The 15,605-nt window shown below is 48.0% G+C and overlaps 4 protein-coding genes across 4 annotated transcripts; 3 read left to right on the top strand and 1 right to left on the bottom strand.

Annotated features, from left to right (window-relative positions):
- Positions 1 to 5,302: 5,302 nt before the first annotated feature.
- On the bottom strand, positions 5,303 to 5,777 carry LOC112350709 (set1 complex component sdc1-like). Its single transcript, XM_024687403.1, has 2 exons — positions 5,569 to 5,777; positions 5,303 to 5,522 (listed from the first exon to the last, which is right to left on the bottom strand). Exons 1-2 carry the CDS (start codon positions 5,757 to 5,759, stop codon positions 5,324 to 5,326), a joined length of 390 nt encoding a protein of 129 aa, XP_024543171.1. The 5' UTR covers positions 5,760 to 5,777; the 3' UTR covers positions 5,303 to 5,323.
- A 94-nt stretch (positions 5,778 to 5,871) lies between these two features.
- On the top strand, positions 5,872 to 8,028 carry LOC112350707 (serine/threonine-protein kinase 11-interacting protein-like). Its single transcript, XM_024687400.1, has 5 exons — positions 5,872 to 6,339; positions 6,400 to 6,657; positions 6,709 to 6,951; positions 7,002 to 7,154; positions 7,215 to 8,028. Exons 1-5 carry the CDS (start codon positions 5,899 to 5,901, stop codon positions 7,971 to 7,973), a joined length of 1,854 nt encoding a protein of 617 aa, XP_024543168.1. The 5' UTR covers positions 5,872 to 5,898; the 3' UTR covers positions 7,974 to 8,028.
- Positions 7,982 to 9,941, top strand: LOC9661007. The gene is made up of 9 exons (XM_024687401.1): positions 7,982 to 8,142; positions 8,194 to 8,391; positions 8,450 to 8,547; positions 8,600 to 8,690; positions 8,738 to 8,914; positions 8,964 to 9,217; positions 9,275 to 9,365; positions 9,425 to 9,638; positions 9,689 to 9,941. Exons 1-9 carry the CDS (start codon positions 8,044 to 8,046, stop codon positions 9,898 to 9,900), a joined length of 1,434 nt encoding a protein of 477 aa, XP_024543169.1. The 5' UTR covers positions 7,982 to 8,043; the 3' UTR covers positions 9,901 to 9,941.
- A 233-nt stretch (positions 9,942 to 10,174) lies between these two features.
- On the top strand, positions 10,175 to 10,846 carry LOC112350708. The gene is made up of 3 exons (XM_024687402.1): positions 10,175 to 10,399; positions 10,456 to 10,513; positions 10,575 to 10,846. The coding sequence occupies exons 1-3, from the start codon at positions 10,200 to 10,202 to the stop codon at positions 10,764 to 10,766; spliced, it is 450 nt and encodes a 149-aa protein (XP_024543170.1). The 5' UTR covers positions 10,175 to 10,199; the 3' UTR covers positions 10,767 to 10,846.
- The last annotated feature ends 4,759 nt before the right edge of the window (positions 10,847 to 15,605 follow it).

Raw genomic sequence — 15,605 nt, 5'->3', positions numbered from 1 at the left:
GGGTTTTATCGGAGCACACTGTGGTACGTGACGATGTTTTGCAATGTAATTCAATCCCTCCCTCTTGTTAGTTATCACAGGACAAAAGGGAGAAATTACGTGCAGCTTACGATTACTGGCAGCTGAAGGTCCTTAGGGATACATTTACTTACTGGATAAAGTATTGTAAGAACATAGAGCCACCGAGGTATTGTCAGGGTGTACGTCTATAAATAATTCATTAATTATTTATCCTGTAGAAATGACACTATTGTTTCTACTCGCGATTTTTTTTATGCGCTCGTGGTGCACAGCCAGAAAAGGTCCAAGTATAGATTCCTCGAAGCAGGACACATGCAGAACATGGTTCAGACATTTTTAAGAAAGTGGAGGAAGTCCACATGTGCAAGACATTCTGAAAAGCTGCTTGTTGCTCGGGTATAATTTTATGTTTCCCATGCACAAAGTTTAGGCCGTTGCAGGTTCAGGAAGGATTGCAAAAGCGCCCCGACAATTGGAACACTGGTGGGGTTCTTCTACGCTGCTGGACATGCCACTCAACATTTGCGATTTTTGAAATATGGAGGCACTGGTATAAAATGAAAGCCTGGCAAAGAGAAAATAACCTACTTGCATTGAATCACCTTTCAAGAAAACTGTTACTAAAGAGTTTTCTTAACTTTCGAACCGCTGCTTACTTTGCAAGAAAACACAATTTTTGCAAGCTTGCTAAAAAGCTACGGTTGCAAGGTAAGAATGTCATATCACTTTGCTGCCATTCAGATCTAGTTTGTTTCACTGACAGTCAAGGCGTTGCATCATATGACACATCTTTGCAGAGAGAAAAAACACTTTGAAGAAATAAGTGTCCAGGGAATGCTCCACTTTGAAAGTAAGCTGTACAACTTAGTGTGGATTGGATGGCAAACATTTGTAGCTGGTGTCAAGGTGATATTCCTTAAATTTCCTAGCATTATTAACAGACCCTCTATATTGCTTAGGATCTGGCTTTGGCAAATGAAAAGGCACATTCTTACTATAGACTTTTGAATTTTCAGAAGGCATTCTTTGGATGGCTACATGTGGTAAGAAGCTGGCCGTTTCTTGATACTTACTGCTACTTTGACTTCGTTTTAGCTGAAGGACAACAGAGTTAAGCTTCAACAGTTAACAGGTTTAAAAATCCGCATTGAATATTCGTGCCTTCAAACAGCAATTCAGTTTTGGCTTTTGTTTACAAAGGAAAGGAATGTTCAAGAGAAAAATGGTAGGCGACAAAAAACATTAGCAAATATTTGACATGTGTCGTGCGCCTTTCTCAGTTGCATTCCTCCAGCAACGTCAAAACAGGACACAGCTTTTTAAAACTTTTCATATCTGGGTGTCTAACACTCACAAGAAAAAGGTGGGTGGTCTTAAACCGCTTTCCTAGATCATTTGTCTGATCTTAACTTCACTAGTGTTTAAGAGTGGCATCTGAAATTCGTAGGCGTTCCCTTTTGAAGCATTTTCATGGTACCTGGAAATCGTTTGTTACAAGAATGAAAAGGAAAAGATTGGCGGAAGAAATGGTATTTCCCTTGAAATTTTTCTTTAAAAAAAACAAAAAACCATATGTTTGCTGATTCCAGATAAAAGGGCGTGCGTTTTACAAGTTTGCAAGGAACGCGTTTCTTGCATGGCAGGATATCACCCGAATGGTAAGTTTCCAAGGCAGTAGATATTATTAACATTTTAAACTTCAAGGCGAAACATGTCCGGGCAAAACAAGCCATGGCTACTTCAAAGCTTCGATATGAGCAGGTTGGAATTGGGGCAGGAACTTGCCAATGGTTCTAATATCTGTTTTAGCTCCTCCATACATTTGCGAGATGGCGCCGGCTAGTGAGCCACAGCGTTTTCCTAAAGAAGGTTCTCACTTATTTCATGCAACGGAGAAAGCGGAAACAATACGTTAAATGGTAAAGTGGGTGGGAAGTGCTATACCTGGGTGTAACAAATCATGATGTTTAGGTTTGATGCAACTAAATGCTCAAAGAAGCTACAACTTGTCCAGCTAGCAGTTGCAAGCAAAAGGAAGAATTACGCGGCCCGCTTGACACTGAGACATTGGGAGTGTGTAGCACATAAGCATCTGTTATGCAAGAGACAAATGGAAAAAGCTTGTGACTTTCGAAGACGGTTCATTTTGAGAACTGTGGCTAGAAAGCTTTTGGAGTGGAAGACAGGGCAGCAGCAAAAACGAAATCTTTATGCCAACGCTAGAGACAAGTTGCGCAAGACTTGTAAGAGGCTAGTTTTCAACGCATGGTCAATGGAAGCCTACATGTCGTCCGAAGAAAAAGTAACCATGACACAGTTGAAGCACCTACATGAGCAACGTTTGTTGTTACGGACTCTGAGATCGTTCCACCAACTTACAGAGGAGCATTGGCATATCAAAAGACAAGTGAGCGACTCCATGCGTTGTTTCTCAAACGAACACGTCACTGACAGGTGCTAAAAGCATTTGAGACGCATAAGGAAAGCAAAAAAGCTGCAACAGCGGCATGCTGGCATCGTCAACGTCTTTCGAGCATTATTTTGAAGGTAAAAAGGACAATAAGTTTCACAGTGAATCATGTCCACAAGCTGATATGCAGGGATGGTATTCACACAGTGCTATTATGAAAAAACTTCGAGAGCGCAATTGGGCATTTAAACGGAGGTCTTCACAGCGAACATTGAGCACCTGGAAGCTGGGGTTTCGTGGCAGGTAAACACATGCATAGTTTGGCTACGCTAAACTATTGAATTCCATTCAGGAAGGACTTAAGAAGTGTGGAATCCCATATCTCATACTATCATCGAGTGATGGTCAAAAAGAGTTATTTTCCTTTCTGGCAAGCATGTACCAAGAAATCACGCTATCAGTCACAGTGCCTTGTTTACCGATGTTTTAAGGTAAGAGAAAACACTCTGTGAACTAACTTAAGTTTATATATCTTCAGAAATGGATAGATCATTCAGAACAAGGAGCATTCTGGAGATGTAAGCAAAAACAAGTCACCTTTATCATCCTGCAGTCTTTGGAGAAGCGAATTATATGGGCGTGGCATGGCCTTGTTAGAGGGATTGCAGTTCGCCGAGAAGAGCATTATCAGCAAAGGCTAATTCAACGTGAGGCGATGGGAATGGCAAGTCGGACGTAAGTGGTCACAGTCCTTTCTACGATTCAATGTTTTTTTATCGTGCAGGGAACGGAGGCAGAAAACTGAGCTTTTGCATGGAATACTTCTGGTTTGGAAATGCAAAACGCAGCTTAGCAGGACCGCGATGGCTCTGTTGAACAAATGGAAGGTGCAGTTGAAGCGCTATATTTGGTCACATTGGCAAGCACTGGTCACACAATCTCGAACATTCAGGCATGTCAAGTGGAAATGGATGCTGACAGTAAAAAGAAATTCATTTGTGCTGTGGAGAAGAGCCAGCTGGTCGAGAATTAAAGCAAATCAAAAGTACGAGTTTGAGGCGGCTAAAGTCGCGGAGAGCAGATGCTTGAAGAAAGCTTGGCTCCAGTGGAAAGCACTGTTGCGGTATAATCACGAGCGAGTTCGAGTCTTGAAGGAGTGCCTGGAGTTAATCCAAGCTGGTCAATTCTGGGAGACCATACGTGAGATAATGAATGCCTGGGGAGACTACGCAAATCAAAGGTCTGTTAAGTGATACGATTTTGTTTGCTGGCCTAAAAAACCTGTTATCTTTTTTTTTTTAAAGAAACAAGCGAAGGGAAAGACTCTGGTCTGCTGAGGCAGCGTATAAGAAACATAAGCTCATAGATTACTTTTCCGCATGGCGTCACTACACAAGGGCTTCCATCGACTCGGCAGCAAAATTACGAGGAAGCATCCAGGTTTATAATAACAGGAACATCAATCCTACGGATTTAAGGAAAAATGAGCACCAGCTCCACTCTGAAATGCCTCCTTCTGAGAGGCACTACAGGCAGAGCATGAGTGCCTATCAACGTCAACATGCTGCACAGCAGCACTTGATTATTCAGGAGTTGAAGCACAGTGAGGAGGATAACGGCGGTGGTAACGTTGCTCGTCCTCAGGATCAACAACAGGTTGTAAACACAGCAACTTCAGACAATGGTGCTGAATCTTGTGGGAGTAGCGGCAAAGAAAGCACTGTCACACTCAACGTTGCAACAACAAGACACATGAGTTTGGAAAGGGGTGTCTACGATGGAGTCGTTGCGACCGAAGGATGGCCATACGAACTGCCGAATGGTGGAGTTGCGTGGATTCGGTGCATGGTGGAGCATCACAACTGGAAAGAAACTTAAGCCGTACTCGCCAAAGTTAATAAAATGGCAAATGCCATGTAGTTGCTAGCCATGTTTAATCTGCTGTGTTCTTCTTTCTTTTTTTCTTTCTCTCCCTCTTCACGTTTGCTGTTTAGGTGGTTTCGAGCGGGTGTTGTTGCTGGGCATGTTGGTGGGCAGAAGGCTGATGTTCTTGAGTGGGAGCAGCAGTAATGCTAAGGTTGGGGCTCCCTAGAAAAGAAGCCCTACAGCATTGGCAAAACCAGTCGCCCCTAGGAACTGAAACTCCCAGACCCACGCAATAAGTATGTGCTGCCGAATCACACAAATCACACAAGAGGAGAAGGCCCTCGTCACCAATCTCTTGGCATTGAACGCACACAATGTTTGCATACGGATCGCTTAGATCCCGGACTTCTTCGTCCGAGGGCTCATAGACCTGGAGTCCAAAGTTAGAATCGCGCTGGTGGATCATGAAAGCCAAGTACCTGATCGCGCATAGGCACATGAATGGTTCGGCTTCGGCTGGCAGGCTGTCCAGGATGAGTGGACCTTACAATCGTCATGAATCTCTGCTTACACATCGGGCATCGAGACTCCAGCTTTGACCACTCCACAATACACCCAAAACAAAAGAAATGGTCACAACAATCCAGCTTCCCCCTCTCTCTATCGTCCGTAAAGCAAATCCCACACGCTGATGCCCCCGCTGTGGCGGACGTCGGCTCGTCCTCCTTGTTGCTGGTTGCTACCTCGACGCGCTTCTTAATTGCCTCAAGGCCACTGTCGCTGCAGATCATTTCACCCTTACAAATCGTTTTCCCCTTACGCTTCCCGCAAACCCTGCTGCGCTTCCGGGCACGCTTCTTGTGCGGCCTCTTCTTCCTCCTCATCCTCCTGTATATTAGGGCTTGGCAAGAGGCGCGACTTCAAATGTTTAAATGTTTGGCGCCACGTCAAGAGGCACACGGCTCCGTACGGCATCGTACAAGGGAATTGTATTTTCATGGGGACGACGACTAGGCTGAACGTTATTTATGCTGGTGGTGCTGCTGCGGAGTCTCCGTCCGGGGTAGCTTCGTCTGTCTTGGGAGCTTCTGTAGCTGGAGGAGTCGGCAGCGGCGGCGGAGAGTGTGCGCAGTGCTCGCATTCTGTCTTCTTCTCGGGTTCTGGTGGTCTCATGGGGTCATTCCGCACCAGAAACTCACCCAAGTACCCAACCGGGTTGGGAGGCCTGAAAGACTCCACTTGTAACAAGGCATATATGTATGTATACAAACCTATCCACAATCAAGCTTTGCATCCCTTGCATGAGCAAGGGCACAACATTATCCTCCTGTAAAGGTGGCAACGCAGCAGGTGAAAATGAAGGGGGCCTTCGTGCTCTCTTACCTACCAGGTAATTCCGAACCGGGACCGCCTTGACGAGCAGCCTGACACGAACATTTGCGGCGTCGTCGTCTCCCGCCATGGCGATTGGCGACGCCCTCCAAAAGTAAGACTCCGCGTGTCAAGCGCTTGTGGTTGACTCGTCAAACGGCCACGACCCTTGCCCCGGTGGAATATTCGCTTCTCTTAGGTCGGGCTTCCAGGCCGCCCTGCCTGCGGCCATGGAGATCGTGACGGGCGACAGGTACTTGGACATGCTGGCGCGCTTCGTGGAGGAGAACGTCGCGGCGCTGCTGGACGGGAGCAGGGTGCTCAAGCTCAACCCGCTGGGCCTGCACTACCTCCAGGCGCGGCTGGATTCGCTGCAGGAGCTGGAGCAGCTGCACACGGCGGCGCCCGTGGACTACCTGCGCGCTTACATCGCGGACCTTGGCGACCACCGGGCTCTAGAGCTGCTCCGCCGTGTCCTTGGGCTGCTGGCCAGTGTCAAGGTCGTGTCGCTTGTGCAATCCCCTGCTCGGGATCCCACGCCCATCAATCTGCTGCCGTTCGAGAGGCTGCGGTCGCTGGAGCTCCGGGGCTGCGACTTGTCCACCTCCGCCGCCAGGGGCCTCCTCCACCTCCGCCCCCACCTGGAGAAGCTCATCTGCCACAACTCCACGGTAAGTGGACCACATTGCCTTTTGCCACCTTGAATCCTTGATGCCCTTTAGGGGACCTAGGATGCTCTGCGCCATGTCCTGGCCGAGCGGATGGTGGACATTGGCAGCGCGCAGCCGTGGAGCCGCCTCGCCTCCGTCTCGTGCGCCTGCAACGCGCTGCCCGTCATGGACGACTCGTTGCACTTGCTACCAGCTGTGGAGGTGCTCGACCTCCGCAGGAACAGGCTGACGCACGTCCTCAACCTTGGCAGCTGCAAGCAGATCAAGTTTCTAGACCTGGGCTTCAACTGGATCCAGTCCGTGTCCAGGCTAGACCAGGTTTGATGTCACACGCTTGGCTTCCCTGACCAACTTCCTTGACACACGCAGGTGTCCTCCTCTCTCACCACTCTTATCCTCAGGTTCAACGCGCTCTCCATTACCAGGGGCATCGACACCCTTGTCCTACTCCGCCATCTCGACATCTCGCACAACACCATCTCCAACTTTGGCGAGCTGGAGAGGTTTGGCGGCTTGCGCTTCCTTTCGTCGCTCTGCCTCCAAGGGAATCCCGTCACCTACGCTCGTGACTATCGGGAGAAAGTGTTCAGCTTCTTTCCGGACCCTGGCAAGGTATGTGCAGCCGCTACAAAATCCGGACGCTCTTGACGTGCCTCACTCAGCTCTGTTTGGACGGCCGGTGCCTGTCGAGGATCGAGGAATGGAAAGTACACAAGCTGTCTCGCAAGAGATGCAAGCCGGACGGTGCCTTTGGCTTGTATGCTCCTGCTCTGAAACCTGTGGTGCCACACGAAGCTGCGGTGTCCAGAGGCAAGGTACGTCGTGTAGCACTATACGTAACGAGTAGAGGCTTGAACGAGGGTGGTGGCTCGCAGAAGAAAAGCTCCCGGCTTGCGGTCATCGCCAACGAGGACGGTGTTTCGACGCGTGCAGAGCAGGCACTGGATGCAACTGCAGCAGCCATGAGCCCAGACACGCAAGCGGCGGAGGCCAGGCTACACCGCCTGGTGACGCGTGCGCAGGCTCTGAAGAAGGACAAGCAAACCATGTGGCTGGCCGATGTGTCCGACCTGTTTGAAATGGAGGAGGGCAGCAGCCAGGCCGAGCCCGCGACGAGGAACGATAGCTTCCAGAGGGTGAAGCAAGGCAGCAGACGAAAGAGACGAGGTGGCGGCTTGGTGTCAGCGCGGGCGGCAGCAGGGCGCGGGGAGGTGGCCACCTCCAACAAAGTGCTCAACAAGCTCATAAACAAGCAAGCGTCGCCCACCTCTCGAACGTCCCCGCCGCATTTCAACAGGGGCGTGTTGGAGCGGCGGCACAAGCTCTTGCAAGTGAGCCTCGGCCAGCCCACTGTGGAAACCTCCGACTCGTCGACAAGCACGAGCGACCAAGACGCCTCCGTTGACGATGCCGCTCCCGCTGCGGCTCCGGCGGCCGCTGCTCACCATCATGTGCTGGGTGGTGACGACGACGAGAGCTGCTTCTCAAATGCGATGTGGGTTGGCTCGTCGGCATCACGAGACGGCGGTGGAGACGGCGAGGGCAGCGAGCTGCAATCGCAAGAGGTGGACAAGCTCAAGATGTCAAGGCAGGCGTGGCGGGTTGCTCCGGTGGCCGCCTCCCCAGAGTTGTAACTTGCTTGGATTGAGAGTGTAATGACACAAGTGGGCATAGCATAGCCTAGGGTTTTGTTTCTTGTCGGCCATGACGGAGCAGCGGGAGGAGGGGAGCTGGGGATGGGGATCGTGGGGCTTTGCAGCTCTTGCGGATCTGCACAAGGCAGCGGAAGGCATCTCCAAGAATGTGAGTGCGAGGCAAGCTCGGATTTGGTGGATCCATGTGTGTGTGCTGCAGGCCGTCGAGGCAGCCAAAGGAGCGGCCAAGGGCATGGCTGATTTGCAGTCGACGCTGGCTGAATCGCTCACGGACAAGGCCGAGGAGACTAGTGCCAAGGATGCGCAAGGCGCAGACGACGATTCTCCCAGCGACAGGCTACGCAGGGATGCGCTCAAGAGGCTGGAGGGTGCCAGTAGGGATTCCAGCATCGGCCACGTACGTACACTCCCATGGCTGGGTGAATCTAGCACTAACTAGCCCCGCGATGTGCCAGGGTCTCAAGGTCTTGGACTCTTCCGTGGAGAACTTGGCGTCCGAGGCATACCAGGCTTTGGGAAATGCCTGGAAAGGAGGGATGAGCTTTGTCCACAGGTATGCAAACGTGTGCACGCCTTTGCTCACACTTCCACCATCATCTACTCAGGCTTGAGAGCTCGGCCGAAGTGTTTGCGGGTAGCGTTCACAGCGAGGGCCTGAGCGCCAAGGCAAGTGCTCTTGCTCCCAAGCTCATCCAGGTAGGAGCTCAAGTTTGTTGGACGTCGTAAACTTGTCTAGATTGTAGAGCGGCAGGGAGTTGACCGCCAAGAGTCTCAAGGCTTTGGAGTTCGTGGGGAAGGAGACTCTGGATATTCTGGCGCTCGACGGCGTTGGGGACCAAGCAGAAAACCGACAGAATGCAGCAGAAGATGCAAGTTTTGACCACTGCTTCTACATTTACGGGGGTCCAGAACATCTTGAGGTAAGCAAGTGGCTCTCCTCCGTCTGATGGAGAGATGCGCTGCATTCAGGAACTGGAGGCTCTTTCCAGTCACTACGCACTGGTCTGCAACCGAGCAAAATCAAAAATGTCTACGGAAGAGCGCGCTGCTTTCGACGAGCTGTGCAAGCAGGTTCCTCGCGTGTTGAGTCTTGGAGATGGTGGTGACTGCTCCGCCGATGGTGATAAAGGTAAGAAAATTGGAGCAGAATCGCTGCTAGATGGAAGTGAGGTGAAGTCACTACGTGAAGCTGGTGTCAGTAAAGCTGCGGAAATGGCGACTAGGTATGCTTGTTGGCTTTTGTCTCTCACATGTACGCATGGTCGCCTCTAAAATGCTAGCTTTACCACCACACTCGAAGGATTGGCTGTCAGTGAGGTTATACAGAAGACGTGGGATCGCATAGAAGCGATCAAAGCAGAAGGCGTCCACGTAAGGCCTTTGTTCTTTTCTCTTGCCGTTCAAGCTCTAGAGCTTTGGATTTTGTGCAGAGACTATCGGAGCTGTGCGCCGTTTGCATGTCGCACCTCGTGCTATTGAGCAGGTCCCTCCGGGAAGGCAACTCAGAGGAATCAGGAGCGAAAGAAAGCGATGGCCGCGAGTTTGAATGGCCCAAGGACTGCTTAAGCAAAGCTCTTGTGGTCAGGAGCCGGGCGCTCAATATGGTTACTGATATGGAAGCAATTTCAGACAGCTTTGTAACGGGTAAGCCTTTACGAGCAATTTTCCGGTTATATAGAGCAGCGGCTGTGTAGGCATTGGGGACGTTGTAGCAGCGTTTCAGGCTGCCAAGGAGAAAGTGATCGAGGAGCAAGCTCCCGCCTCTGCGAGGTACCAGTCTATTGAGGACGAGGCTCGCGGGCTGTGCTGTGACCTCCAGAGCGATGGAAGTGCTGCCGTTGGGAAGTTGCAATACGGTCTTGAGCAGCTTATGTTCGTCCTCGTCTCAACGGCTGTCAGGAATTGATGTGTTAAAAAAAAGGAATGTGAATATTCTTCGCATTAAAAGGTAGTGCCACGCCTGTTGCCGCTTGGGGCTTACCAATGGCTCCAAAGAAGAAGGCGCCCGCGTTTTACACCGGTCAGGATGACCTGCTAGCGTACAGAGTCAAGGTGAAAGAGCGCACGTTGTTCAAACTACATTTCTGATCAACTCTTGCGTTGCAGCCGAGTGATTTGCTGACAACACCGCTAGGGCTGACTGCAGCTGTTCTGGGTGTCAAGTATTTCCACCCTTTCGTCTAAACCCTGGTCCAGTGTCGCGAAATGGCTCGGTCGGTCGGTCCATTGACTGGTCGTTGGTCAGGAGGTGCACAATGTGATGCGTACTCGGGAGGTGCTCGCTGTAAATTCTTCTCGTTCTTTTGCAGGTATGCCAAAAAGGATGATCCAGAATCAAGCAATCTGTGGGTGGAGCACCGGTGCGAATATCAGTCGCCTATTGAGGAGCAACTCTACGAACAAGAGTAGTAAATTCACTCCTTGCTAAGTAAGGCGTGTATTCAGGCTGTTTTTTGCCCAGGTACGTTCGTTGCCCACAAGGAGCAAACATCTGGAGGGACGTATTGAAGCTCGACAAGGTGAGAAAGAAAGAAAGAGCGAGTACTTGAGACATAGTTTAATATTGCGGCTTTGACACAGATTGTCCAAGAGGATGAAGAGGAGAGAGCTTTAGTGCAAGAGCTCAACCGCCAATACCAGGAGCAACTAGCAGCCGAGGAGGCCAAGAAAAGCAAGAAGAAGAAACTACCCGAACCTGCTGCCGATGCAGCTCAACCTCCCGACCCAGCTGTAGCCGCCACGCCTCAGCTTGTGGCACCCCCTGTATCATAGCACTCAGAGAGATGATGGCTTGGCACTGAATGCTTCGAGTGGCTTGGATGAAATTAGCATATGCTTAACAAACTTGTCTCCCTTCTACTGCTTCCTTGGCATGAAAACTGCATTGTAAACATTCACCCAATATTGTGCCTCCTGGAAAATCTACACCGCGAGGGCCAAGAGAATTGAATCAAAATCTTTACGACCTTGCGGTCCTGAAAACAAGATGAGGTTAGGAGACAGCCTGATGTAGCTCTCATACACCTCCAATTCCCGTGGCCTCATTCGTTTTCCCCTCGCCCCAACAGTAAAAGGAAATTGCTATATGAGCTTCTTGTGAAACGACTAACTTTTAGGCTGATGACGGAGCTGCATAATACCATGCGCTATTGCCAACGTTGTCGTCTAGAAGAGGACAGAAGAAATGGCAAACCTTATGTATCCTTGGACATACAAGGCAACCTGTAGAAAAAGAAAGTGAAAGCTATCATATGGAGCGAACCTTGAGCATGTTGATAGTGTTCAGTCCCAGCAGATGAGCCTTAAATCGCATCTCTTCTTGTGAAACATCAAGGACTTTTAGAGGTTAACTTCTACACAGGCAAGAAAGATCCATCTCAACATAAGTTTTCTTTCTTGTTCTATTGCATTTATAACTATTACATTTTCTCTCTCAGGAGGATGATGTCGATGCATCTCCATATCTCGGTCCTGCGGCATATGAGGTGCAGGGGACAACACGGCTGGGGGATCCATGTCCATTGGGGTTCCTGTGTGGGAGGCTTTTAGCCATGCTAGATGGGCGGTATGGTGTGTGATGGGGTCCAAACCTTCTGGGAAGCATGCAATTGAGACAAAGGAGGGTATATTAAGGCATATTAGGGTAAGGGACAAAACCTACCCTAAGGCTCACAGTGGAGCAGTGGTGCAGTGGAACTTTTGAGGTAGCTCAGGAGTGGTTGGGTGGTGAGGAACCTTAAGAGGTGGCATATCATAGTCTAGGGCAACTAGATCTCTGTCTTTTTGCGCCGGATCATAACAAAGTCCCCTTTGTGCAGTCTGCAAGATCAACTCCAGGGGGCACTATCTCCAACAAACCTCCTTTTTAGTCACCACAGTACCCATGCTTTCTACCACTCCTCCAGCCTTTCTAGCTTCCCCCTCGAAGGATAGTCTTACTGCTGCTAGTGTAAATCTCTGATGTTGACCATGTGGTCAAAGCTGACGCCTAACAATTCTTCCCCCCCAATAAAGTCTTTGTCCCAAGGACGAGTTGTATCAGTGATCACCCTTTCTAGGGAACTTTGCTCAAGCTCTTAGTCCATCTTCCATAGGCGTATACATCAAGGAGGCATTGGGCCCGTCACTCCAAGATAGTACACCTTTCAACTAGCTGATATAAAATACCGAATGAATTTTCACCCCAGCTGGTAACCACATCCAATAAGCCATTTTACCAATGCACTCTAACACTTCATATGGACCAGCATATTGATGGGAAAAGTTTATCACTCTTCCTTGTCTATAAAGGCACTATGGTGTTCTGCTACTCACTTGATGAAAAGATCACTCGCACGAAAACAAGATCCTTATATTCCTAGAATTGGCAATGCTCATTAGCAAACTTCTCTGCTCTATCCTGAGCTACTTGCAAATTCCATTTGCACACCACTAGAATCTCATCAAGTTCTATGGCCAAATTAGTCATCTTTGAATCAAGCTTATCTTGAACGTCCTTACTCAAATGGAATCCCAACTCCACCGCTGTTTAGGGATGCCTTCCAAACATGGCAAAGTAAGGACTTAACTTGGTTCCACTGTGTTTGCTATTGTTGTGAGCAAATTTTACCAACGGAAGATATGGATCCCACTATCCTTGCCTTTGACCAACGCTACAACGTAACATATCCTCCACACCTGATTCACATGCTCGATTTGCCCATCCATTTGAGGATGATCTCCACTTGAGAGTTTCAAAGTCACTTGCATAGCCTTTGCAAAGCTCTTCCAAAATCCATTTGTGAACTTTGAATCTCGATCACTAACGATGTTTTCTAGCAAACCAAATCAGGAAAAACTTTTTCCAAGTAGACCGCAATTAAGTTTGAGGCAGTGACAGTCTTCTGAAGAGCCAACAACCGCACATATTTCGTCAACGGATCCACTATGACCTATACTTACTCCTTTTGCCTCTATATTCGTGACAAACAAGTGATGAAGTCCATAAAGATATTATATCAATAATTTTGAGGAATAGGTAAAAGTTGCAAAAGTCCCTTTGGCTTCTCCCTTAGCACCTTTATTCATTGACAAAGCTTGCATGATTTACAATACTCAAGAATATCACCCTTCATATTCCTCCAATAAAAATTGCGCTTAATCAACTTATACATCTTCTTCCTCCCCAAAATGACCGGCCTTTAGATGATCATAATAGTGGAATAAAACTTGAGTAATTAACACATCCACTTGTGGTAAATAAACACGGCCATTGTAGTAGAGAATCCCATCCACTAATGAGAAAGGAGCTTCCATTTGGTCTCGCAGAGGCCACCTTAGCATCTTGAGTTTGAGCATGCTCAACTAACTACCCAAACTCGCTGACCACCTTACTCAAATGATGAAAAACTGTGTTTGTAACATTGTCATATGACGAATACGAGATAAGGCATCTGCCACCACATTATATCAACCTGTTACACTAAGGCCATGCCCATTCACCTTTGTCACACCGATGATCCAACACCACCTACATCACAGTTCTGTCTCTCAAAGATTAGGCCATCCGTCCATGAGTGATCATCCCAGATCCACTCCTTAGCATCTTTAGGATGCTAACAGACATGGGGAATAGCCTTCCCTAATATCCCTTTTTCAGTGCCTACCAAATCCCTTTCTATCCATAATTGTGTTTGCCAACATTGCCACTAGATCAAGGCCTACAGACCTGACCACTAAGTCCCATTGTCCTCTAGGACTTTCTCACCATGTGACTGCATCCTTGGTTACTACACCAGAGGACTGCTCCTCTTCCCTTCCACAGTCCAAGACTTTGGGACAACATTTCAGAATATCATGGCCTTACGTGAGCCTCATGGGTACTCTCCCCACTTTCTACCTTTGGGTGCTATAGTCATGGGGCTAGAGCAAGGTTCCATTGAGCCATGCTAGATATCCATGTAAGTAGTGCCACTCACACTTGGACTGGGTGTATCGACCATTCAGTGTCCTGGGGGAATTAGAGTCGGCTCTTGAACACTTCACTAAGCTACCCCGCTTGTTAGTCTTTATTCACTCTAGCCTTGGACTCCTCAATGGATATATTATCACTCAATATGTAAGCATAGCCTTCCTGGGTCACACTGGCCTTTCCTGGCCAAATTGGCTCCACTAGGGTCCAACCCTCACACTCTCCCTACTATACTTTTGGAACCCCCTACAACAACCCCCCCTCCTCCGCCCCCAAGGGGACGATTGCTTTAGGCTTTCACCTAATAGCTTGTATTAGTATTTAGATTCGGACTTGGACTCAGACTCGAACTCAGTCTTAGTCTCAGTCTTGGTCTTGGTTCCATCTCGAACTCCATCTCGGACTCCATCTTGGGTCCATCTTGAACTCCATCTCGAACTCTATCTTGGGTCCATCTTAGACTCCATCTGGGACTCCATCTCGGGTCCATCTCGAACTCCATCTCGAACTCCATCTTGGACTCCATCTTGGGTCCATCTTGGACTCCATCTGGGACTCCATCTCGGGTCCATCTCGAACTCTATCTGGGGTTCTTCTTAGGTCCATCTCAAATCCATTTTCTAAAGACTCACTTGTTGCTTACTTCAAGCTTATTTCTTGAGCCCTTTGTTGGGAGTTTCATTCTTGTTTTTGACTTTTCAAGTCAGAGCTTTTAGTCCAAACATGTCTTGCTTATTTGGTTTTCACTTCAGCCACTACCACATAGCACCCTTTTAACTCCACTTTGGAGCTTAGGGATTTGTGTCTCACAATGGAATGATAGTTCTAAGAGGCAAAGATAACCCACGTGGAATGAAGGATAATTGAGTATCAATGTAATACTTGCAAGAATGGTCCTTATAAGTGGGATATGAATACAAAAAGTTGTATTCAAGTGTGGTGGCATCTTAAAATTAGCCATAAGGTTAGAACCTTATGGGTTATTAGATTAGCAATATCCAAAAATTGAATGACTTAGTGGAGTTAAAGATAGTCCCAAAGACTTAGATATAGTTAGAGTGAAGTGTATTGTACCTAATCAAGCATTGGGAGGATCTTGAGACCTAAGTATGAGAATGGTGAGTATCTCATTGGTGAAAGATGCTATACTAAAGTCAGAAAAAGGTATTTATAAAAGAAAGTAACTTTTGCAAAGGGTTATATGTAAATATGTTAGTGAAGTGCTTAACCAATAGTTGGTATAAGAAATGACAAATATAATCTTGGTAAAAGGCATAGACACAAATGGAATATGTTATGAAGATAAACTCATAAAGCCGATAGTGTAGAGACACCAACTCAAAGGAAGATGCCTTGAGATCAAGTTGGCTAGGTCACAAGAACCCCTTACAAAAGGAAATCCAATGGAAATACGATTGGTATAACTTAAGTTGGCAAGTATGGGATTTAGGTGTTTTGACAAAATATTGATGAAGGTGTGGAAGTACTAATAAGGAGTTGTAGAACATGATAATTATAAAGAAACTAAGAAAAGGTTTGGACTAATTGGTTGGAATAGTAAGAGCTAACTTTTATAGACTTCTTGCCAAGATAAAAAGGAAATTAAATATATCCCTTAAGGTATTGCAATAAAGTGAGTCAGTGTCATAACAATAAATGCT

Source organism: Selaginella moellendorffii, unplaced genomic scaffold (assembly GCF_000143415.4).
Source record: "Selaginella moellendorffii unplaced genomic scaffold, v1.0 SELMOscaffold_53, whole genome shotgun sequence".
Taxonomy (NCBI): domain Eukaryota; kingdom Viridiplantae; phylum Streptophyta; class Lycopodiopsida; order Selaginellales; family Selaginellaceae; genus Selaginella; species Selaginella moellendorffii.
Note: the sequence above shows the minus strand (reverse complement) of the source record. Positions and strands in the feature narration are given on the sequence as shown.

Coding starts and splice junctions, on each gene's coding strand:
- LOC112350709 (XM_024687403.1), bottom strand. CDS start 5,759: ATGGCGGGAGACGACGACGCCGCAAATGTTCGTGTCAGGCTGCTCGTC. Junction 5,523..5,568: donor CAAAGCTTGATTGTGGATAG/GTTTGTATACAT, acceptor GGAGTCTTTCAG/GCCTCCCAACCCGGTTGGGT.
- LOC112350707 (XM_024687400.1), top strand. CDS start 5,899: ATGGAGATCGTGACGGGCGACAGGTACTTGGACATGCTGGCGCGCTTC. Junction 6,340..6,399: donor TCATCTGCCACAACTCCACG/GTAAGTGGACCA, acceptor TAGGGGACCTAG/GATGCTCTGCGCCATGTCCT. Junction 6,952..7,001: donor TCTTTCCGGACCCTGGCAAG/GTATGTGCAGCC, acceptor TGCCTCACTCAG/CTCTGTTTGGACGGCCGGTG.
- LOC9661007 (XM_024687401.1), top strand. CDS start 8,044: ATGACGGAGCAGCGGGAGGAGGGGAGCTGGGGATGGGGATCGTGGGGC. Junction 9,218..9,274: donor GCTGCGGAAATGGCGACTAG/GTATGCTTGTTG, acceptor CTAAAATGCTAG/CTTTACCACCACACTCGAAG. Junction 9,366..9,424: donor TCAAAGCAGAAGGCGTCCAC/GTAAGGCCTTTG, acceptor GATTTTGTGCAG/AGACTATCGGAGCTGTGCGC.
- LOC112350708 (XM_024687402.1), top strand. CDS start 10,200: ATGGCTCGGTCGGTCGGTCCATTGACTGGTCGTTGGTCAGGAGGTGCA. Junction 10,400..10,455: donor GAGCAACTCTACGAACAAGA/GTAGTAAATTCA, acceptor TTTTTTGCCCAG/GTACGTTCGTTGCCCACAAG. Junction 10,514..10,574: donor ACGTATTGAAGCTCGACAAG/GTGAGAAAGAAA, acceptor GCTTTGACACAG/ATTGTCCAAGAGGATGAAGA.